This window comes from Pavona decussata, unplaced genomic scaffold, assembly GCF_977016875.1.
Source record: "Pavona decussata unplaced genomic scaffold, jaPavDecu1.1 SCAFFOLD_246, whole genome shotgun sequence".
Lineage (NCBI taxonomy): Eukaryota > Metazoa > Cnidaria > Anthozoa > Scleractinia > Agariciidae > Pavona > Pavona decussata.
This window is the reverse complement of record NW_028145651.1, coordinates 1-24,126: the sequence shown is the minus strand read 5'-3', so window position 1 is coordinate 24,126 and position 24,126 is coordinate 1. Positions and strand designations below refer to the sequence as shown.

The 24,126-nt window shown below is 38.0% G+C and overlaps 2 protein-coding genes across 5 annotated transcripts in view; one reads left to right on the top strand and one right to left on the bottom strand.

The window, feature by feature from the left end:
• The window catches only part of LOC146457114 (97 kDa heat shock protein-like), a 29,148-nt gene extending 12,357 nt beyond the window's left edge, over window positions 1–16,791 (bottom strand). The window contains exons 1-8 of the mRNA XM_085092316.1: window positions 16,544–16,791; window positions 16,266–16,323; window positions 15,932–16,072; window positions 4,157–4,279; window positions 3,057–3,156; window positions 2,492–2,619; window positions 2,144–2,227; window positions 1,214–1,374 (exon numbers count right to left, since the gene is read on the bottom strand). Coding sequence (XP_084948442.1) covers window positions 1,214–1,374; window positions 2,144–2,227; window positions 2,492–2,619; window positions 3,057–3,156; window positions 4,157–4,279; window positions 15,932–16,072; window positions 16,266–16,323; window positions 16,544–16,650 — 902 coding nt within the window. The 5' untranslated portion in view covers window positions 16,651–16,791. The remainder of the gene's footprint in view (window positions 1–1,213; window positions 1,375–2,143; window positions 2,228–2,491; window positions 2,620–3,056; window positions 3,157–4,156; window positions 4,280–15,931; window positions 16,073–16,265; window positions 16,324–16,543) is intronic.
• Window positions 16,792–19,526: 2,735 nt separating this feature from the next.
• LOC146457113 (LIM and calponin homology domains-containing protein 1-like) lies at window positions 19,527–24,020 on the top strand. Of its 4 annotated transcripts, none has more exons than XM_085092311.1 (3): window positions 19,527–19,672; window positions 22,757–22,895; window positions 23,053–24,017. In XM_085092311.1, the coding sequence occupies exons 2-3, from the start codon at window positions 22,767–22,769 to the stop codon at window positions 23,125–23,127; spliced, it is 204 nt and encodes a 67-aa protein (XP_084948437.1). In that variant the 5' UTR covers window positions 19,527–19,672; window positions 22,757–22,766; the 3' UTR covers window positions 23,128–24,017. The 4 variants fall into 4 exon arrangements, with proteins under 4 accessions (XP_084948437.1, XP_084948438.1, XP_084948440.1 ...); XM_085092312.1 differs by having other exon boundaries at window positions 19,547–19,672; window positions 22,681–22,895; XM_085092314.1 differs by lacking the exon at window positions 19,527–19,672 and adding an exon at window positions 20,223–21,590 and having other exon boundaries at window positions 23,053–24,020.
• Window positions 24,021–24,126: the final 106 nt, after the last annotated feature.

The following is a 24,126-nucleotide window of genomic DNA, read 5'->3' as shown; positions in this document are numbered from 1 at the left end:
CGCCTACTCGTCAAAATGGCGTTGAAAACCGTGATAAGGCCTTTTTTACAGGGAGGCTGATGAATTTTGTTAAAAATAGGAATTGACACTCGGGATTGAAGAACTTCAAAATCATTACAGCAACTTTCATAGTAGAAAGCCATGGCTTCATTTCTTTTGCTCTCACGATCACATGGTTGTAGTTCCGAGAAGAAGGGATTTAACACTCATTTCTTTTACTAGTTGGTTATTAAATAAAAACCCAGCAGCGCAACTAAGACGCTTGGAAATGCGCTTCCGGTCCAGTGGAGCAGGAAACACACTTCCGGTCAGTATTCCAAGAAATGTGGCTGCTCAGCTCAAGATGGCGGATAACCATGGTAGGATCACAGGAAGGAATTAAATTTCACTTGAGGTATGAAATAATGTATTTTTTGCTATTTTATTTTTTTGTATTTATACTTGGATATTTTGGGGGTCTTGGTTTTAGGGTCTTAGGGTCTTAGGGTCTTCGTTTTAGATGTCTTCGTTTTCAAGACACCCATTATTGTGGTGTCATAATAATGATTGTATAAATACTTTCAAAGCAGCGGCCAATAATTAAAAGTAAAGTGGCGTTCTTTTAAGTACTTTCTGTGACAGGCATTCCACACAATTCCAAGAGAGACTAGAGCCCACATTTCTACATTCTGCACACGCTGCTCATTTACGTTATTTGATTCACACTGTTTGTGTTTCTTTGTAGAATTAACATGAAACAACAACAAAAGCTAACATCTTTTACCAAAAGAGAGGGTGAAAAGAATTGGAAAAGAGTCTTGAGTGTCACAACAAGTCAACTTCCCGAGCCAACAGCCTCAACAAGTAACAAGTAACTTTAAATTTCCTATGCTTTAAAGTTAGGCCAATTCATACAGCTGTAATCTGACTTTTCATTGCACCAAGGAATCAAAACTGTAAAAAGCAGAAAGAGAAGTAAACAGTACTTTGGTAATGGTGTGGATGACGCCAGTTTGCCAAACTATTGATATCATAGTTTGACACACTGAGACCATTTTTGAAATGACCCAATTTCAAATGTCATGTGGGACATAATTATGACCCACTTCGATTAATTTCTAGATTGAACACTGTTTACAACACTCAGTTGAAAACTGTTCCACTCTTTCAAATAGATAAAAACAAGACTTGGCATCTGTAAAACCTGAGCAAATGCAAATAGCATGCTAAGTACCTTTTCATTCTTCCAGTGACATCTCTGTCTTCCATCAGGCACTCAATATTCATGGGAATCTCATCCGAGTTGGCACTCATCAACTTTTTTAACTTCTCACACTCTCGAATGAGACGGATACCAGCTTTTGCGTTTGATGATGCATCCAGCTTGTATTTTTTCTGAACAAATTACATAAAGTGTATTACTTCCCATGTTGCAACATGCAACTACAACTGTAACAAATTGTCAACATTTTGTGGGGCATGCATACAAAGCCTTATTTATTATTATTATTAGTTTTTTTTTGCTTTGTTCTCTCTTTTCCCCCACTTTCTTTTGGAGTTGTGCTGGCCTTCCAGTGGCCTCTGTTCATGCTGAAAACGTTTCCACATACATGTAAACAGGGACTCAGGGGCACCAACTCAACTTTTTCTTTAAAGGAACAGGGAACAGGAATAGTGGTGAAAGCACTCTCCTCTAACCAGTGTGGCCCGGGTTCAATTCCTGAACTTGACGGCATATGTGGGTTGAGTTTGTTGATGGTTCCCATCCTTGCTCCAAGAGGTTTTTCTCCGGGTACTCTGGTTTTCCCCTCTCCTCAAAAACCAACATTTACAAATTCCAATTCAATCTGGATTACTGCTGCGCATTTTATCATGAGCCTCTGGCTCAGGAGATTGCCCATACTTGGAAGGACACATTTTGAATTTATGTGGTAACAAAAGGTTTCATCCTATCTCCAGCTCAATCCATTCTGAGGTGCTGACTTTGCCATGATTGTTTTGTGAGACTTTTTTCCTACTTTCTAGACAAGTTGCTAAAAACATCTTCTTGGCAGTAAAACTGATAAATATACCACAACGTACACAAGGACCATGTTCCCCTAAAGCCAGTTTTGGCTGGAGTAAGAAGATCCTTGGAAAAACCTAGTTAGCAAACAAAACTTACCTTGAATTCCTCAATGAAGTGGTCTCTTAAAAGTTCATCAAAATTTCTACCCCCAAGGTTTGGATCAGCCACAGTGGCAAGCACCTGATGAAAGCAAATAATAATAATGTAATACCATAAATAGATACATGTATGAAGAGAGAAAAGGAAGGGATCCCAGGGAAAATGGAGAAGGAACTGGGAAACAAACAGAAGAAAACAAAAGTGTGCTAATATTTAATGCATGTATTTTGCAATCAAACTGACCTACATTCTTGGCAAACATTTCATTTATTTTATTTTACTACTAATTACCCATTGCAACTTCCATTTTATTGATTAATGTTTGAAGTCTGTTAAGTTACAAACCTTGAGTTGGCCTTTAATGAATGCACAGGCTGACACCTGCAAGGACGAGTGACCCATGTCGACAAACACCACATTCCTTGGTTTTTCAGTCGGAAGATCTTGTTTGTAAATACCATAAGCCAAGGCAACTGAAAAAAACCAACCATTTCTTTTAGTTATTTAGAAACAGGAAAGATTTTCTCTCTTTAACTTTTAAACAGTTTTAATCAAATGTACATGTTGTCGAGTGATCTTGCTTTCGGTTTGAAAATTTCCAAACCACTTTCATTTGCATTTTCCTTTGTCTCAGATTTAAATCTTGGTCACATTAATGATGTTTTTGTGCAAAATGTAATTTTAATGTGTTTTCTCTGTTGAATGACTCCCAGTAGAGGTGGTAGGAGTCTCAGTTAAGTGAGTAACATTTCTTGTCAAACACTTTCAGCGAACATAACCTCCAAGCTCATATTAATATTTTCATTCACCCCCGAAAACCTCATGCTTCATTGCATGCCCATGGGAAATGTTTGAAAACAAGAGATGTTTTAGACTGCTTGATTGACAAACAGGAGTGGACGCTCCATACCTGCTGTTGTGTCATTCATTAGTCTGAGGCAGTTCAACCCTGCCATGGATACTGCATTTAACATGGCTCTCCTTTGCCTGTCTGTATAGTAGCTAGGAACCTGTATGTTATAAAAAGGAGTGGTGTGACTTAAATGAGGTAAGCTTCTAATGCAATGTATTATTGTTATAATTATTGTTAAAATGCAGTTTTCTAATCCAGCTTTTGTAATATTGACTTATCTGTAGGGGGAAACCATATAAACTGGAGCAAGTTAGCCCAAGACACAAGTGTGAGGCAGTACAGTATATCATCTGACCAATTAACCACTTTAAAGTGTATATACGAAGCCTGAGGCCTGTTTCTTAAAGTCCTGAAAAGTGAACTGGCCTGAGTCATGAGAGCAATTATTTTTATATGCAAGATGTTTCTCTACAAAGATACAGTTTTTATTGATTATCAAAGCTAAATAAAAAAATAAAAAAATAATGTAGTTCCATGGAACACCATGGGATGATTGAAAACAATTAAAGTGATATTCAGGAAATTATTTTCAGATCTGGTGGAAAGCTACCAGGATTTTCTCAATGTGGGCCCTGATCCCCAACATCCCTGATCAGTTACATGTAAGTTTGAGCTGGTAGTTTGCAATGTTGCAGTTCTGTTCTTTGTCTTATTGGCTCCACACTATAAACTGATTATTTAACAAGACAGTTCTCATTATCTAGAAAGAACTCTCCAGTCTGGAGAAAAGAGCAAGGGAACTGACTTCTGAAATCAAGTGTGTTATTTTGACAGTGACTCTTAACTGACATTGGATGGTTCTAGTGTTGAGCTACACGTAGACCTATGTATGACAGTTGAAATATTGCCTTTGCACAATAATCCTATATTTCTTTCTTGCTTGTTTTGGGGTAAACAGTCAAACTTCTGCTAACAGTCACCTCCTGTAGGCGGACACCTCTCGTAAGCGGACACTTGGTCATGTTCTCAGCTACATACAAACACTACATTTTTAACCTCCCATAAGCGGACACCTCTCCTAAGCAGACACTTTTTCTGGTTCCAAGGGTGTCCACTTAAGGGAGGCTCGACAAGTAAATACCCTATAAAGTACTCACAGAAACAACGCAGTCTGTAACTTTTGTGGATAATTCAGATTCAGAGGTCATCTTCAATTTTGTCAGCAGCATTCCCATAATCTGCTCTGGAGAAAATATTTCCTCATTCCCCAAGTAGCGGACCTACAAAAAAAAGTCAAACAATAATTATGCTAACATCAAAGACAACATGAGAGGACTGTAAGGAAATGTAAATACACTATCTGAATGTACCAATCTTTTAGTTCCAAAGCTGAGAAGAAAGAATAAATTACGTCAACTCAAATAAATGTGGAAAGTGAAATATTATACATGTATATGAAAATTAATACATTTGAACTGCAGAAGAAAGAATGAATAGGTGAATGGTCATTGTAATAATAATATATATGCAACTAAAGCAGTTGCGAAAAGAAAGCCTGAAAAAAATTCAGGCTTGAACAGGATTCAAACCCATGAACTCTACAATGCCAGTGTAGTGCTCTAGCAATATTGAGCTATCAAGCTAACTGGAAGCTTGCTATATTGTGAGTTCATAATATATCCATAGAGCTGATGAGATGAAAGTGAATAAATGAAAATTCATACATTTGAAGTGCATAAGAAAGAATAAAATAATGAGTGAATGATCATGGCAATTATATACGCAACTTAAACAGTTCTTTCTTTCATAGTTCAAAATTAATGTACAAATTTTCACATACAACATGTATTCACTTTCATCTCATCACCTCTACAGGTATACATGTATTACGAATTCACAAAGTGACCAGCTCCCAGTTGGCTTGATAGTGCAATTAATTGGTAGAGCACTGCACCAGTATTGCAGAGGTCATGGGCTTGAATCCCGTTGAAGCCTGAATTTTTTTCAGGCTTTCTTTTTGCAACTGCTTAATTTGCGAAAAAATTGCAATGATCATTCAATTATTCATTCAAATAAATGTGAAAGTCACCAATTTGGCAAGTTTGCCAGTAGTGAAATGGTGTACAGTACTGCTTTAACAGCAGTTTTAAGAACATTTTGGATCCAGACAAAATGAAAAATTCAAGTTCAATTCATTACATGACTGGGGTGAAACTGGGCAAACAAGTTTATGTGGACTCATTTCTGTTTCATTTCATCAAGACAGGCATTCATAAGACTATGCTTATCCTATACCCAGATCTTCTCCCTCTTTGGCCAGTTAAAGCAAGGCTAGTGCATGTGCGAGTTTTCAAAAAATCCTATGCAAATTATGCGTACAAGTTAGTAGTACGCATCAGATTGCCGAGAAAATATTTTTGTGAAACTCTGAGCAGAGCGACAAACAATATAAAAATGTGTTCATAAAAATTAGTCATAGTTTAATGAAACACTAAATAATAATTATTAAAATCAACGTAAGAACCACTTTCATAGAAGTACAGAAGTGTCAAAATATTTCTTGTAAAGCTTGTACCTCACGTGCGCAAAGCAATGGTTTGAAAATTTGTGCAAAAATGGTAACGCGCTTCCATCAGGCCATTTATTCTGATGCGTAGTATAGCTGTACACAGGGTTTATTCTAGAAATTGGCTAATGAGGACCCAGTGGGCGCCTTTCTGTGATTTTAGGGGGCCCTTCAAAAGATATTTGAACTTCTTTGCACAGTCTATTAAGAAGCAACTCAAGAAAGTGCAGAATACAAACACTGTCTAAACAAACAAGGAAGAGAAAAGCAGTCGAGACAGTAAGAGGCTATAAATTTCAAAGGAAAGAGCAGCGGTCACATCAGTATTGCTTTTGGAGGGTCCCCAATAGGGTTCTTCAATCCCGCCATCCCGGACAAAATTTTCCCTGAATCCCGTAATCCCAACCGCTGATTTAGCCCAATCCCGATCCTGGTCAGGTCATAATTTTTTTCAAGCCCCTTAGCTCGACGAAAAAAGGCATTTTCAGTTGGATATAAATTCCAACTGCAAATCTGTGCACTAATCTTTCGTCATATTTCTTTCCACCATAACGATGACATCGTTCATTTAAGACGTTTTCAAAGTTTCCCGCAAATCACGTCAGTCAATAAGTCAGTTAGCAATTTCTTTTTAGAGCTTGTTTTTTCCTTTTTTTTTTCTTTTTTTCTCTCAATTAAATGGTGAGGGCTGCCTTTCTTATCACGTTAATCCTTGGAAAACTTTTCAGTCACGGATAACACAGGCAGCCCAAGTTCGCGTCACTAGAGAGCGTGTAATAATTAATTTCTAGTGGGCATGATGACTTTTGAGTGCAAGCAGCCATTGAGAATTTAAACGCATTATAAGACTTTGTATGAGAAATAAAATACTGTCGATTATGAAGTTTAAAAAGGCTAAATTTAACTTTCATTCAATAAAACAATTAAAACTGCCAAGTTCACGGCGTCACTAGAGCTAAGAGCGTGTGATAATTAATAACTAGTGAGAAGATGACCTTTGAGTGCAAAGCGGTATTGGGTTACGGGCAGCGGTTGAGAAGTTGAACGCATTATAAGACTTTGTATGGGAAAAAAAAAACCTACGATTCTGACGCTTAAAAAAACCCTAAATTTAACTTTCATTCAATAAAACGAATAAAACTGCCAAGTTCGCGGCGTCACTAGAGAGCATGTGATAATTAATAACTAGTGAGAAGATGACCTTTGAGTGCAAGCGGTACTGGGTTACGGGCAGCCGTTGAGATTTTAACCCATCATAAGACTTTGTATGGGAAATAAAATACCGACGATTTTTACGCTTAAAAAAACGCTAAATTTAACTTTCATTCAATAAAATGAATAAAACTGACTCACCTCTGGTGTATCCTTGTGAATTTTGTAGGCTATTTCACCATTTCGAGCGTTCTTTGAAATCACTGTCATTCCCCTTATAAGTCTTATGAGGGGAATGACAGTGATTTCAAAGAATGCCCGAAACGGCAAAACAAACCCCAAAACACACAAGAATATACCAGAGGTGAGTCAGTTTTATTTATTTTATTGAATGAAAGTTAAATTTAGGGTTTTTTTAAGCGTCAGAATCGTAGGTTTTTTTTTCCCATACCAAAGTCTTATAATGCGTTCAACTTCTCAACCGCTGCCCGTAACCCAATACCGCTTTGCACTCAAAGGTCATCGTCTCACTTGCTATTAAGAGCCGATTTCTGAAATTATCAAAAATCGGGCGTCAGTCGTGAAATTTCGAATTCCTTTATATTTTGCCCATATAATCTTTATAGTGGAGTATTTTCAAAAATAACGTTAAAAGTTTCGTCAGCGTGTTATTTTTTTCGAAATCGGGCAAAGTTTAAAATACGGCAAATTAGCGTCCTTTTGGTCACGAAACTTACTGAAAATTACCCATTTTCATCTCGCTCGTACAAAGAAACGCGATGTCCTCCATTAATGAAATGTTTTCAAAATATGGACACATCTCTTTTCTTCATAATGCACTAGTTAAATTTAGATAAGCTTAAAAATTGGAAATGCTTCGGCCGTTAGAAGAAACCCCATTTCTGCAGTTTAAAAATTTAGCAAATTTCATCCAATTTCAACACAAAAGAAACCCAATTGGTACGTCAAGTTTGAATTTAAAATGAAGACATTGTTGAAGCACAACCTTTGTAGTTTACTGTGTTAAAATATTTCTGGCGGCAATGCAAAAGTACCCCGTCGAGAGACCAAAATGTGAAGGGTACTTTGACACGAGGAGAGCCTGTGAAACGAACAACGGCCGTCACGCTACAAATCAAGTCCTTTGTTAAATTATCACTTGCGACAAAGAATATGTTTTCTATAAGCTGTACAGATATTGCTAATAGTAGCTTATTCTCTGTTGAACTTAGTAGGATAACATTTTGTATGATTTTGTCAACTCATGCATTTTTACACATGTAGAAGTCAGGATTAGGCACATTTTGCCGTTCGTTGTGTAATAGGAAACTGTTTACATTATTCTGCTTCGGCTACTTTCAAAAATACAACAGTCAGGAAATACCAAAAGTCAGAGTATTTCTAAGCTTTAATTCATCTATTGCTTGAGTTTTTAAGACAGGAAAGGCAATTACTCTAGAATTATCAAGCAAAGATGGTATAAATTCACTTAGAAGAGGTCAAAGTTCGGTTAACAGCAGAGATCAGCTATGTGATTTTCGCATCGCAGTATAAATGTTGATGAAATTGCTATAAACTAGCAGTTTATTCTAGCCCTGAATTCGAAAAAACTCGCTAAGGAGGACTTACCACAGTGATCTGATCTGCAGCGCCAGTAACTCTTTTTAAACGGAGAAAGTTGAAATCCTTGTAACTGCGTGACTCTGACAAACTAAGGCGTGATCAAAATCGCGTGGGACCTGGTAACCGAACTATCTTCCCACGGGCTACGAAGGCGAACAAGTAACAAACGACAAACAATTCCGTAGTTTACTTCTGTAAATGTGCAGTTCTTCAAGTTCCTAAACCAGCCGTCTAGCCAAATATACACTCCCCGTGCTCGAAAACGTTTTTTTTTCTTGGAGGGAGTGGGGGGGAGAGAGGTTCCTTGCGCGTGAGATCTCGCAGACGTTTAGAAAACAGCTTAGTGCCCTTTTTTCAACAGTCACTTTATATTTTCTAATGTATGGCACTTACCTTTGCAAATATCAAGAACGAAGTGGACAGTTACTATAGTGTTTCCTAACTACAGCAACAGGCTAACATTATTGGCTGGAGGTTCCATCTATGATACAGTAGCAAGTAGAGTAGACATTGCAAGGTGTATGGGGCCACACCTGCATTTTATGTCTACACGTAGCATCTTCCTTGACTGCAAAAACTTGGAAAACTCGATTCAATCGAGAAATCGGTGAACAAAATTCAGGATACCCTCGTAAAACTGGAAGCGAGAACGCAATCACTGGAGAGCTTTCAACAATCCGCTACAGCCGACATTAGCGACTTGAAAGAAAGCCTGAGCTTCAGTCAAGAAAAGTACAAAGCGTCGCTCGACGATCTTAAAAGGCAATGCGAAAACCTCGAAGAGAAGCTAAACGAGCTTGAACGACAAAACAACCATCTCGACAACAAAATTAAAGATGTAGAGACCAAGAACCTTTACCTGGAGGCGTACTCAAGACGCGAAAATATAAAATTTGAAAATATCAGCGAAGACGACAACGACGACGAAGACACAGAGCAAAGGCTTCGCACTTTCCTTGAGACTGACCTGGGATTCCGAGACGCCCATACGGTAGAAATACAAAGAGTTCATCGACTGGGAAGGAAAAAAACCGATGAGTCAAGACCAATTCTCGCGCGATTCCTTAGATTTAAAGACTGCGAGAAAATCCTGTCTTTAGGAAGACGACTCCGGGGGACAGCTTATAAGATGTATCAAGACCTCCCACATGAAATCGTACAAAGAAGGAAGAATCAAATGGACACATTCAGAAAGGCCAGAGAAAATAGAATCCCTGCTACCTTTAGTAAGGCACAACCAGACAAATTGTATATTCGAGGTAAGCTTTGGCCAGTAGGAAAAACACTAGATATTTAGCGGTAATTATGATCATTTCGAAAATATATATACATAAATATGTACAACTGATATAATTTCTGGAGAAATGGATATATTTCCTCCCCGTTAATACAATATACATATATATATATATTTATTTATTTTTCTTTTTCCAATAACACAAACGCCATATTATAGATGTAATATTTGTTTTTGCGGGCGGTGACGCGCTTTTCAGCCAAAACCAAACCGCCTTATAGAACGGCGCGCATTGCAAAAGTTGAGTTTTTATTGGGCCTCGCGCTATTGATTTTGAAGTGATCGAGCTACATGGCTCCATCATCAAAAGACCTTAGTCTAATAGCGAACGCCTTTTTGTTGGTTTACGTGTACGTTAATGTAAGTCTGTCTTTCCGGTCCTATTTACTGCATTTTGTGTACTTCACAACCCAGGATGAATTTTATGTAGTTTGTTATGTGTATTTTCGTGTTCTGTTTACGTACGTATTTTATTTTGGCTTCTCCAAATGCATTTTTCTTGTTACGTCCAATAATAATGCTTCGTTATGCAAGGTGTTAGCGGTCACGCATATCTTCACCGCTTTGAAAATCCTACCAATAGTCTTCATCCACACCTCATTACAATCAACACCTACGCCGAGGATTTAGTGATCTGTTCCTTAAATGTGCGAGGGCTGTCGAATACCATTAAAAGGCGTGAGACCTTTCGCTGGCTCAAGTTAAAAAACTACGCAATTTATTTTCTTCAAGAAGTTCATTGTACTAAAGAGAAAGAGATCTTGTGGACTTCAGAATGGGGTTTCTCAGCTGTTTTTAGCAGCTATTCAAGTGCTAGTGCCGGAACTTGTATACTTTTTAACAATAATTTTGAACACAAAATTCTGAAACAATTCTCTGATCCAGAGGGAAGATTTGTCATAGTAGACATCAAAACAGAGGATAAGACTTTGACCTTAGTAAATGTTTATGCGCCAAATGACGATAACCCCACCTTCTTTAAAAGTGTGCTCAATCAGCTTCTCTCTTTCGACTGCGAAGAGATAGTCCTCGGAGGTGATTATAACTTGGTCCTGGAAGTTGAAAAAGACAAATCTGGGGGAAACCCGACCACTCATAAAAATTCGTTAAAAGAAGTTCGGTACATTGCTAGCCTGTTAGATTTAGTAGATATCTGGCGTGCCCTTAATCCAGATGTCAAACGATTCACCTGGAGAAGGAGGAAACCCGATGTGCACTGTCGTTTAGACTTCTTTTTGACCAGTTCCAGTTTAAGTACAACGATTACAAAAGCGGACATTCTACCTGGCTATAAAACTGACCATTCTCTAATAACACTACATCTCGCAAATAATAAAAATCCTAGGGGACCAGGTTTCTGGAAACTGAATACCTCCTTCTTGTTAGATAGCGAGTATGTTGACTTAATCAAGGAAACAATCAATGATGTGGCGAATGATTACAAAAATGACACAGAGGTTGACGCCGTTCTCCTTTGGGACACTATGAAAATGCAAATTCGATCAAGCTCCCTTCACTACGCAAAGAAAAAGAAAACCAAAATGAAATCACAGGAGTCAAGCTTAGAAACCGATATATTATCTCTTCAAAAGAAACTGGAAGAAAACAATCTCTCGGAAACAGACAAAACTAACATTTCTAACGAATTAGATATTAAGATTCTCCAGAAAGAAGAAATATCGAAATATAAAACCCGTGGAACAATTATAAGATCCAAGTCTCGCTGGTATAATGAAGGAGAAAAAAACACAAAATATTTTCTGAATTTGGAAAAACGACATTTTAATAAAAAAACCATTAAAAACCTTCAGCTAGATGACAATAGTACCATTAAGACGGACACTGAGATATTAAAAGAGGCAAAATCCTTCTACCAATCACTGTATTCTTCCTGCAATCCACAAGTTAATGCAGAGCTTGAGGACATCTTTTTCCCAGAAGGAAATACCCTGTTGCTAGAGGCGCACGAACAAAAAGAATGCGAAGGTCTATTGACCGAAGCTGAATGCTTAGAAAGCCTGAAATCAATGGAAGCAAACAAAAGCCCTGGAAGTGACGGCCTCCCAGCCGAATTTTACAAGGTTTTCTGGAAAGACATACATCATTATCTTCTAAACGCACTAAATTGTGCATATGCAAACGGCCTTCTATCAATTACTCAAAGGAGAGGATTAATCACCCTCATACCAAAGAAGAACAAACCTGCTCATTTCTTAAAGAACTGGAGACCAATTACACTTCTTAATTGTGATTGCAAAATAGCAGCCAAATCCATTGCTAATCGAGTACGTAAAGTCCTACCAAAGATAATCAACAACGATCAGACCGGCTTTTTAAAAAACAGATTTATTGGAGACAACATCAGACTTCTCGATAGTATAATAAATTACACAGATACAGAACAAATCCCTGGCCTTCTATTATTTGTCGACTTCGAGAAGGCCTTCGATAGTGTAGAATGGAGCTTTATTGAGAAAACTCTAAAATACTATAACTTTGGAACATCCTTGATTGCATGGGTAAAATTATTTTACACTGATATAAGCAGTTGTATCCAAAACAACGGATGGTCCTCCGATTTCTTTACGTTAAGTCGCGGTGTGAGACAGGGCTGCCCTCTTTCCCCTTATTTGTTTATTTTATGTGCAGAAATATTGGGTAGCACAGTAAGGAAGGATAATGAAATTCGTGGAATCACGATCCGGGGCACTGAGTGCAAACTCTCGCAATACGCAGATGATACGACAGTGATTTTAGATGGCTCACAATCCTCCTTTTCTAGAACTCTATACTTACTTGACGCATTTGCTTTGATATCCGGCTTGAAAGTTAACTACGATAAAACGGAAGCCCTCTGGATCGGATCATTGAAAAATTCAAATGCAGTATTACTCTCTAACAAACCTATAACATGGGCTGAGAGAAAGGTTTACGCCTTGGGAGTCTGGTTTTCGACTGTAGAGAAAAACGCTTTTTACGATAATTTTTCCGAAAAAATCGAGAGAATAAAAAACATCCTAAATAGCTGGTCTGCAAGAAGGTTGACTCTTCTAGGTAAAATTACGATCATTAAATCTCTGGCAGTATCGCAAATTGTGCATGTTCTATCCTCTCTCCCAACGCATCAAGGTGCACTTAAAGAAATTAATTCTTTGTTTTATGATTTTCTCTGGGATAAAAAAGGGGATAAAATCAAAAGAGTGGAAATGATTAATGACTACGATAAAGGGGGTCTCAAGATGATAGATGTTCAAAGTTTTAATGAATCTCTGAAAATGAAGTGGATACAAGGTTACTTAAATAATGATAATCAGGGGAAATGGAAGCTTTTCGTTGATTACTACCTCCAGAAGCATGGAGGCAAAGCAGTGTTTTTAAGTAACCTTAAACCGCAAGACGTTTTACAGCTTAACATAAAGGATCCTTTTTTGAGGGAAATTATCGAACACTGGACCAATTTAAATTACAGAGAGAAGAACCTTGATTTTGACTCTATGTTTTTATGGCATAACTCACTAATCAGAATAGAGAACCGACCTTTCTTTTACAAAGCCTGGTTCAAGGCAGGGGTAACAGAAGTTAAAGATCTACTTAACAAAGATCAGACTTTCTTAAGCTATAATGCATTCATAGATAAATATAATATTAAAACTAATTATCTTGAGTACTTTAAAGTTATATCGGCGCTAAAACAATTTAAGAAATCATGCTCACCAGTCTTACACAACTCTCTTTCAAATGATATAGCGATTCTTCTGTCTCATTCAAATATTTGCAAAGAATTTTATAGACGCCTTGTCCAAAAAAAGGCTTCCACACCATTGCGGAGTGAAGAAAAATGGCTTTCTGAAGGGAGTATAGTTCAAGATTCGATCATTAACTGGAAAAAAACTTATTATTTACCATTCCTCTGTACAAGAGAAACAAAGCTTAGAGTATTCCAGTTTAAGTTTCTTCATAGACGAATTGCTACAAACGACTTTCTCTGCAAGATAGGTATAAAACAAGTCGACACCTGCTCCTTTTGTGGTGAAACTACTGAAACTCTGGTTCACCTGTTTTGGCACTGCAAACATACTCAGGCATTCTGGAAAAGTTTATTTGAATGGATATCCCAACACCTTCAAGATTTGAAAGACATTTCTCTCTCTCCCACTCTCTGTTTAGGCTTAATTAACGATGTCTCACATCTACTTTTACATCACTCACTTCTTATTGCTAGACATTATATATACAACTGTAAACTGAGAAACATCATACCCAAGGTGCAACTATATAAACAATTGCTCATGAACTCCATGAAAATTGAAAAGCAAATCGCTTTAGATAATAATACCCTAAATTCTTTTAAAAAGAAATGGAGCCCATTGAAGAACGCCCTCCAGTCCCAAATGATCAATTAAAATCCAATAAGTTAATAACGAAGATTAGTAAGTAGGCGGTAAGCTATGTTGCTGTACATAATGTGAAGTAACGATTGGATGTAATTAGGTAGTTTAAATTTAGTCGTAAGTTAGTATATATTGTAAGTAGCCGTAATTGTAAGGAGCGAAAGCCATTTTACTGTCTGATATGTGTTGAATTGTAATTAGAGTCTTGTATTGTTAGTAGATAAGTGTAAGTAACCAGTAAGCACTGTATTGTTGGTAGAATACTGTATTGTCCAGTGATGTATTTAGCCCGTAATGTAAGTAATGTGTTTTTGCAAATAAATGGTTATTAAAAAAAAAAAAAAAAAAAAAAAAAAAAAAAAAAAAAGAGAGATGTGTCTATATTTTGTAAACATTTCATTAATAGAGGACATCGCGTTTCTTTGTACGAGCGAGATGAAAATGGGTAATTTTCAGTAAGTTTCGTGACCAAAAGGACGCTAATTTGCCGTATTTCAAACTTTGCCCGATTTCGAAAAAAATAACACGCTGACGAAACTTTTAACGTTATTTTTGAAAATACTCCACTATAAAGATTATATGGGCAAAATATAAAGGAATTCGAAATTTCACGACTGACGCCCGATTTTTGATAATTTCAGAAATCGACTCTTAATTATCACACGCTCTCAGCTCCAGTGACGCCGCGAACTTGGCAGTTTTATTCGTTTTATTGAATGAAAGTTAAATTTAGCGTTTTTTAAACTTCATAATCGACAGTATTTTATTTCTCATACAAAGTCTTATAATGCGTTTAAATTCTCAATGGCTGCTTGCACTCAAAAGTCATAAATTAATTATTACACGCTCTCTAGTGACGCGAACTTGGGCTGCCTGTGCAGATAAAGGCCATCAAAGTCTACACCACAACGTGGGAATGCAACAGATATTTGAAAAGGTGACAGGCCAAACACGACCCCCACTGGTTGCTTTTAAAATGTACCTTAGACTTCTGGATTGAGTGCTTTAATTTCCTGTGTACGTTTCTGGGAGATTTTCCTTTTCGATCAAAATGTGGTGAGATCTCTCTGTTGACCATTTGATTTTGATCATGAAGGAAACTACTTAAATTTACCGAATAGGGGTTTTTCTTATCATTCGGAGCCGTTTGAATTAGTTCCTTTATGCCGTTGTGTACGCTGGCTCTGTGGTATTTGTTTAGGCTTATCGGCTCAAGTTAACTGCAAGGTCTCAGGGCGCACTGAAGAAATTTTATCTGTAAAGACAAAGTCCCTTAAATTTCTTTTTTCGTCCAGGATAACTTCATTGTACATTTTCGACACCGGACTTCCCGGATCTCGTTTCTTTAGAGTAACATTTCCCGCATCCCACTTCGTAAAATCGTCAAATCCTGCGTACCATCCCTCAGTTCTAATCCCGAATATCGTCGCTCTTTTCTGCTAAAATCCCGAATCCCGACCTACAAAAAAGCCAAATCCCAGATCCCGAAAAACCTATTGGGGACCCTCCTTTTGAATACTTTATTTGAGAAGTTACTTATTTCATAAGTACTTATCATTGGGCACAATTTTGCGCGCCCCATTTCATGTGCCAGTGTAAATTTTATGCAGTATTTGTTTTTAAATTACAGAAATCCTGCAAAACTGCACTATTGAAAAAACCCTGTGTACATTAATTTTAAAAGTTGCATTTACAGTAAGCTTACTTTGAATCGCCTGCAATGCACACCAAAACATCATATGAAATATGTATGAACCATTTTCAAAATAGCGAAATTTAAGCATTACAATAAAATAATATTGCCTTAACATCCCTCTTTTAAGTTATTATGACAAATATATCAAAACAACACTCCCAATGAACCAAGCTATCGTGAGAAATATAATCCACGTGTGTACATTACCTTCACACCAATATAGTCGCCAGGCATTTCAACCAATTGACACGTCTGTCGTTTCTTTTCTTCAGCAACAATTGGATCGCTGAATTTCCTACCGATGAGCCGCTTGAATTGGCTCGCAGTATTTTTCAAGTTCAATATCATCTGAAAATAATACGAATACAAAAATTATCTTCAAATAGTGATCTTGAACCTTAAGAGTACAATTCTCAGTCACAAATTACTACATTGCACGTTTAATTTGTACTTCAAACCGTTGTATGAAAATGCGAATATCAGGCAATCCTGATCATGAAAACTGTATTACAATTAACGTAGGAATAAGATCATTAATTACCTGATTTTTTCCATCGGTTCCTATGCTCCTGGACCTTTCTCCAAGGGACACCACACTCCTGCATAAAAACAGAATATCTTTTTACTCTGTCGACTGTCAGAATCGATTTCCGCTAAACGATTTCAACATCCTACCGTTTGAAGTTTCATAGGAGCAAAAAAGATTGTAATTGTAGCTTTGAACTTGCTTATGAGGAGATGATTCAAAGACTTGTATAGACATTTAGTATGCGGCCAACAAAACCAAAATCGAAAATGTACGTTCACATTTGCACTTACGGTGTTCGCCTATCACTGTACTCGTTGGCAATCGTCTCGATGCCTCCCCCACGGGCAACGGCGACAAAACAGGACTCATTTCCCACATCAAATCCTACAACAGACATGGCTGCTTCCACAGATCCCCTTTATCCACGCCTTGGAGCGAATATTTAACTCACTCAAATAGGCAAACGAAGAGAACCAACCTACTCAAGATGAAATTCACGTGGTGAAAAGGAAAGCCGGTTACTGCTGTCAGCCATTGCACTACTATATATGGAAATATAACGTCATGTGAGTCGCACCCAGTCTCTCTACTCTCCGATGGCCGACAAGGGCGATTTCCAGAAAATGCCGCGAAATTTAATTTAACAATACTGTTTTCTATCACGAAATTACATACACTTTGTAACTGAAAAAAACCCTTGTAGAGAGTTGCAATAAGATAGTATCGAAAACGAAGACCGAAACAGGAAGCACCCCGAACTCGAAAACGCACTTAGGGTCACCAAAGCTAGAGGGCGACTTATATAGTTATCAGAGATATTCCAGGAGTTTCTAAGCTCAGCTGTTTTCAGATATTAGGAAAACTCTATTTTTAACAATGCTGAGTCATGCAATTCTATATTATTCTTCAAGAACATTCTCCAACTTTCTTCACACACGTGACTGGTCAGGAGCCCATGAGCACTGACCGGTCTACAGATAACACTCAATAAATTTCTAGAAGTTTCTAGTAATTACATTCCTAACAAAACAAAAAATTTCAAATCCCTGTGTGCCTGAGTATCAGGCTTTTCGGGGGGGGGGGGGGGTGGGGGGAGAGGGGGAAGAGAGCAAGGGGAAAAGGGAAGAAAACGCAGCACTCGTAACCTAGAAATGACAGAAATGACCTTTGATATCAAAATACAAAACAAGCGACAGTTGCACTGTTTAGTCTATCACGATAATTTTTGTTTCCGGCGGTGTGACGTAACCTTTTGTGTTTCGTCCAATCAGCGCCAACGTCCAAAATTCGGACGTTCGACACAAGCTTCAGAAGGGATTTGTGTCAGGCCTTTCTCTCCTCTTCTCCCCCTCCCCCTCCCCCTCCCCTTAGGAAGGCCTGATTGTGTAGCCGGACTAGTATTACCCAGGCCTGGGTATTACCCCACGAAGCGGAGGTAATACGACTCCACTAAAAAGGATTGCGTGGGAGGCTAGGGTACAACTTTTTTTGCTTTAAAATATTCTGCCGTTCTCGACCCCAGAGACCTCCGAGTCTCTGGACGAGGTTGGCTTTACTGACTTGGACTTGGAATAATCACACTGGAGCGGCGGTAAGGTTGCTTCGTTTTCGAGTTCGAGTGCCTCGTTATCAACATACGGGTGTCTTTGTGCGTCGTATTTCGAGCGGGCTGCTTCGATTTCGATACTACTGTTTGTTACAATAAGGTATGTATAAATTATAAGTATGTATAAATTGTCCTTAGCCGTACGCGTAGTGTCAACCCTACAACCAGATTGCATTATTTAAAGTTTGTAGTTTCTCTCTATACGCAAAGAGTTGAGAATGAGTTTGAAAGTAAATACTAAGAATTTCTTCTTCACCACAATAAAATTACCTGGCCAAACCTTCATGACGGAGTTCAGTGGCCATGGAACAAGTAGCAAGGCAGGCAAGGTCTGCCCATCAGTCATCACGAAACGTTTGAATGCAGGGGACCACACGACGCCGACAAATAAAATGTTCTGAATACGTTTCGTGGCGGGTCTCTCAGCGTAGTAGAAATGCACGCGTCAGAGGTCAATTTACGCGTAAATAAAACAAACTACGGCAAAGGGATTATTTATTTGGGCCAATATTTCAGCTAGTATAACTGGTCTTCTTCAGGGCCAGAGTTACAATGTAAAAAACTGAACGTAAACATAAAAGATTAATGTTTTTAACTAGCGTGCATGATATAGCATGGTATATAACGGATAGTAAGATTCATGTCACGGGCGGCATGTAAGTTAAAAATTAACGGCTTTAAAAGTTTTTAAAAACTTGAACGTAAACAAAAATGGTTAACGGTGAACTAGCCTCATCACAGTCATTACACTGGGGCAGGAGCTCCTGACTGGGGTGAAGGGGCGGGGGGGGGGGAGGGGGGCAAAAGGGTGCATTTATACAACTGGTGAACTTTCGTCTGTTCTTTGATGCCATTCTGGTTAGCGATTGAAAGGAGCTGCAGTTTTGAATATCTGGAAGTAGCCGGCAGGAAGAGAAGAATTTTCGTTTATTTTCGTGCATCGTGTGTTCTCATTAGTCCGGCGCTGCATAATTGGAATCTAATCAGCACCTGTTGTCTTCTTTTTTCCTTAGGCAAAATAGGCTACCACATGCACAGTAGAGAAAATTGCCCCCTTTTATCCACCCGGATAAAGTCCAGGGTGGGAGGGAGGGTTAAATTTGAACATTGTCAAAATATTTTTTCTGTTTTCTTTGTTGACGCATGTACTAATTTGTAGCAAGTTTTCATTTGGCTGTATTCAACCGGTGACAATTAGTCGCAAATAAACGGTTGAATGTAGAGGAGCACATTACTGTTCTTTGCTGACGGATCTCTTCAGCTACCTTTTCTCCCTCAGATCCCCTTACACGTGTTTGATGTTGCAGCTAAAATGCGTCATTTTGAATTTTGCTGGGGGTGTCGACAGGCCATGAGACGCCAGTATTGGCGCACGGTTATTTGTAAACGATGCAGCAGTTTACGGAATTCAGCTTATAAAAGGTCATCCAGCCACCATAAACCATGTGTGCAATTCGCCGATGTGTTTACAGGATTGTTGCATGTTGCTGTCGGCATTATTCCTTTTGTCACACAACTTTTCTTTTTTCTTTGTTAATTTTTAAAGTTAATCATCGATCTTGAAATGACATCACTACTAGCCTCGACCCGAAGCGACGGTTACATGTAATACAACCCAGTAGGGTTTACAGGGTCAGGTAAATTATCACCTGTCAAGCCACCTTAGTAGCAAATGATATCAATTTCAACATACCACAGTCACGCGATGACTATGAGTGAAGTGCATACAAACAAAGCAGAATTACAGCCTCGAGGAGCTCAGTACAGATCAGCTGGCTTCTAAAGAGTCCATTATCAATATAAGGAGCCACTGGTAAGTGTTGCGATATTCATTAATCCGTGTGGGGATCTTAGTTGGCAACTACGGCCTTCAGGGAAGATGAATAACTACAAACGTAAACCATCGCTACTACGATAACGTTTACTTTTGAAATTATATCTTTTGTTTGAGATGATGTGTAACAAGCCTTTAGGTAAACACTGTTTTTTGGTTTGAAAACTGCCTGCGTTCAACCGACAAACAGATCTTTATATTTTAGACTTATAAGATTTACGGGAACAACACGAATGGTTTGTGTTGACTTCTTGACTACTGAATTGGCTCGCAATCTGATACACAGAATCACTTTACAAACGGAATGCAGAAAAGTTAGTATGTTATTTTACGCTCTGCTAAATTGAAGTAAGACCCTTTTATTTGATATCGTGAGAAAGATAGCAGCCTTTTTTCCCGCAACGCATCACAGTGTGATTATTTCGCAGAGACTTCCGATGTTGACGCTTAAACTATGATAAAGGGATTTTATCTAAGTCAAAACAAATATGCAATTAGGCGGGCAAGCGAGAGACAAAAGTTCAGTGTATAACTTTGTTTCTGCTTTCCAGTTGCACGCCCGCGGGCAGATTGCAAATGTCAATACGAAATGGATTTATAAATAATGATTTTAAGAGAGTCTAACTCTTGACTATGTTCCGTCCAAACAAAATATAGACCAAGGCTTTAGTGGAAGTGGATATACCTTCACTAATCATAGTAAAATCAGCACGTGATCTCACATATCACATTTCACTGCACGATTATTTTGGCGATTGACACCAGTACTTCCGTGATCTCCTGAATCGTAACGGTTGCCCTAACAAAACTCCAAGCTGACTAATTCCTGTGTCCCTTTAAAGCAAAAATTGCTGACTTTAAACATCAATTAAACATCAGGCATGATAATTCATGGGGTTCAAAAATTCACTTAATGCGGTAGTGATTAACTTCCGTGAAAGCTAACACCGGCTAGATTCAGCCGTATGCCTTCGGCTGACATCAAGACATCAGATGACGAAGCCTTCCTTCTTCTTTTGAGCAATAAATTAACAATTGGGGGTGTTTTTCGATCTTTAGATCTTAGGAAAATTACACACTATGGAATTGGGGGAAATTCCCAATATTGATTCAAAAATTAATAGTTAAATGTAATAAATGAACGGAATGACCCAGGTCCTTGGTTTTATGTATATATGGATGATATTTTTGGATGCTGAAAGATTTATTTTAATTTTGCGATAACTTGAACTATGACCCAGGAACTTTCCGATATTACATCTGGGCTAGCCTGCAAGAGAAAACACCTTTTCCGGCGGCTTTTGTTTCACGGAAAAGGCGTCTGCTCTCGCTGGCTACAACTGGGCTTTTCAAATAAGCTTTCTCGAAAACATATTTTATGTCCTTATGTCCTTCTATTAGTAAAACTAATAGAAGGACGCTGAGACAAACTATTCAACTTCAAATTATGGTCGAGAAATCGAAAACAAAACAAAACAAAATTTCTGCCGGGATTATATATAGATGATCAACTCTTATGGAAATATCATATTAAGCCGGAAGTTGTAAAAAAATACTGATATAAAAAATGACAGGAACTTTGGCCAAAGTAAAACATCGTTTATCTACTTGCTACTCGACTACCTTGATTTAAGACGAAAACATGGCGTACGGCCTCGGGCCATCTGGACAACACTAAACGTGTTTTATCTGTTCACCGTGAACTCAATCAGTTGTGAGTCCTGGAGAAAGCATGTAAACTACTTCCGTCTACAAAACTATAGACACCTTTACAACGCGAGGACACTTGCTCCTGTCCATTACGTTTCTTTTTTTACCCAAATCTCTCCAAGACTCAAACCTTGATTCACAGTTCAGTTCCATCTCTTGAGTCTGTGAAAGGTGTGACCATTGAACGGTAGGTTACTCTGGTATCGTCTGTTATGCTGTATCTACATTTGACGGTCTGTGGATTACTGATATCCTCCGGTGTGTTCAATTCAAATGAAAGCTGCAAATCAGTACGTTTCAATATGGTATTGCTGGTTCTCTCTTTAAAAAGCGAAAGGTAACCAGTACTTGGAACAACCACGAAGCATTCTGATCCTGTTTCCATTAATGTGTTTGAAAGAGCGAGTTAAACATATTACTGTCGCAGTGATATCCTTTATACGCGACTATTCAATCATCTAACTCAGGTTGAATTCTTGTTCTCCATGCTCCTGATCGTTGTACATCAAGTTAGTATTGGATAACTAGATCAACATCTTTATTTCTTGGTAATTAATATAAAAAAGATTGATTTGCTCAAATACCAACCCTGATACGAAAAACATACTTGAATTTTGTTCAATCAAATAATCAAAGGCGGACTGCCTTGTAAAAACGTTTTGAGTTTCTTTTTCTTCCTGTGGTCTGTAAGTATTGTAACTTGATACATAAACTATGAATTTATAGTCAAGTAAGGAAATAAAATTCACTGTAGCAAGCTAGCGTGACCTGTAACTCATGTAGTTGTGAGCGCACGCGAACTGTGACAAACTCAGCGATAACTGTCAACCCAACTGGCCTAAAATGACGCCACTTCGATTGGACTTCCAATAACAGATGTGTTTGAAAACGTATTTTCATCGAGTTTGACAGTGCATGATAAGATAACAAATGAAATAAAGGTTAGTTTGGAACTCATAAATGCCCGCTGAGGTTAGCGATGCGTTATGATATTATCACCTTGGCGTATGCAAAGTTTTGATTGTATTGTTTTGTGTAGCCTATAATCTTCGCGTGAAAACATTACCTATTTACATAAGCATTAAAAGCTCTTAACATGTCTGTCCTGATGGTCTGAAGTTTCAATGCCAAAATCAGTTCTTACCTAACCCTGCAGTACCCTTGTTGTTGATTTCTATATTGTGTTTTTGATTATTAAATAGCCAATTCACTAGCTTTTTAAAAAGCAATAAAATCTAATATAAAGGAATTATTTTATTCATTTCTTATCACTCCAGTTAGGTTATTTGCATATGAAAGCCTGCTCTTGAAATCTACTGAGGCAACACCGAGCCTGTTTGTGTCCGCTTGCAGGTCAACACAAATGGCTTCATCTGCTCGCGTGCCAGTGGACGGCACAGATCATGCTCTTAGTCCACGAAAACTCCGGGAAAAATACATGAGCTACATTAATGCTGATCCTGCACTCGTCGAATCGAGAAGATGGATACAGGTAAGCCGGCAATTGTAACTTTTTTGACATCAAATGTATATTTGCATACGTCCTCTTTTGACCCATTGTCGTTAATCATCTTTGTCATCGTTATGCGATTTCATAATTTTCGAAGCTAAAGAACTACCTGTATTTTTAATTTTTTTGTGATTTTAAGGAGGTGACTAGACGAGGGTTTAAGAGCGACAACTTTCGTGAATCTTTAGCGGATGGTATTCTTCTTTGTGAGTAAGTATGAACAGTGAGTTAAAGTCGTTAGCTTTCAAACGGCCTCGAGAAAACGCAATCTGTTTTGCATCGTATGTTTTCTTCCTTATCAAGCTTTAATTAGAGCGCCTATTTGTAGTTAATTGTCGTCAAACAAACCATCGACTCAGTTTCGTTCTCTTAAAACGAGTATTTAACATTGTGTTGCGGTTTTCAAAGTTGCGATCACGTTTAATCTGTAAGTGCAAATGATAAGTTTTATACTTTGTCTTGCTCCCAATCAGTAACGGATCGACTTTTAATGACGTTGAAATAAGAGATTTCAGTAGGCGGGCAATAATTATTAAAACAGCAAGAAACTCTATCATTAGTAAGAGCAAAAAAGAGCACTGTTACTGATTTTTATGAAAGAAAAGGAGTTGCAACAAAAATCTCAAGTGCAATCATCAGTGCTGTAATACGAAGTCAAGTTAAGTGACCGCCCACTGAGTCGCCAAGCAATCGACCTGAACATACTTGTTTTTGTTATATTGAAAATCCAAAATCTAATTCAGCAATGAAAGAAAAAATATGGGCTCAAGTACTTTTACCTAATGGGTGGTTGTCAAATATTTGCTGCATAAATGCATGCTACCTGTAATAATAGGATCAGGGAACATAAAACTATCAAGGACCTTTTCATTTTTGTTATCTTTAGTAGCGTCTTATTATGTTTATGTATTCATATTATATTTTATTAGGTTTCAAATTTTGAAGCATAAGCTTCGATATTCTTATAAATTAGTTGTTAAATAAACTATTTTAGGAGGAACTCAATAGCTTCTGTACCGGTGAACTACCGGTATATTAGTTCATCAAGTTAAAGTCTAGTAACTGCTCGACAGCTAACCGTGAGTCATGCTGAACTTTTAAACCTGAGTCACTACTGATTTGCTAGGAATATGATGTGATGCGAAACCTTCGAAACCTTTTTAAGTCCTCAGGGGGGGGGGGGGGGGTGTTCCCTCTTAAAAGCGTGGTCTCG

Excerpts from the sequence above, each read along its gene's own strand:
- LOC146457113 (XM_085092314.1), top strand. The coding sequence starts at position 22,767 with ATGGCTTCATCTGCTCGCGTGCCAGTGGACGGCACAGATCATGCTCTT. Across the intron at positions 22,896-23,052 it reads AATCGAGAAGATGGATACAG|GAGGTGACTAGACGAGGGTT; the intron begins GTAAGCCGGCAA and ends TGTGATTTTAAG.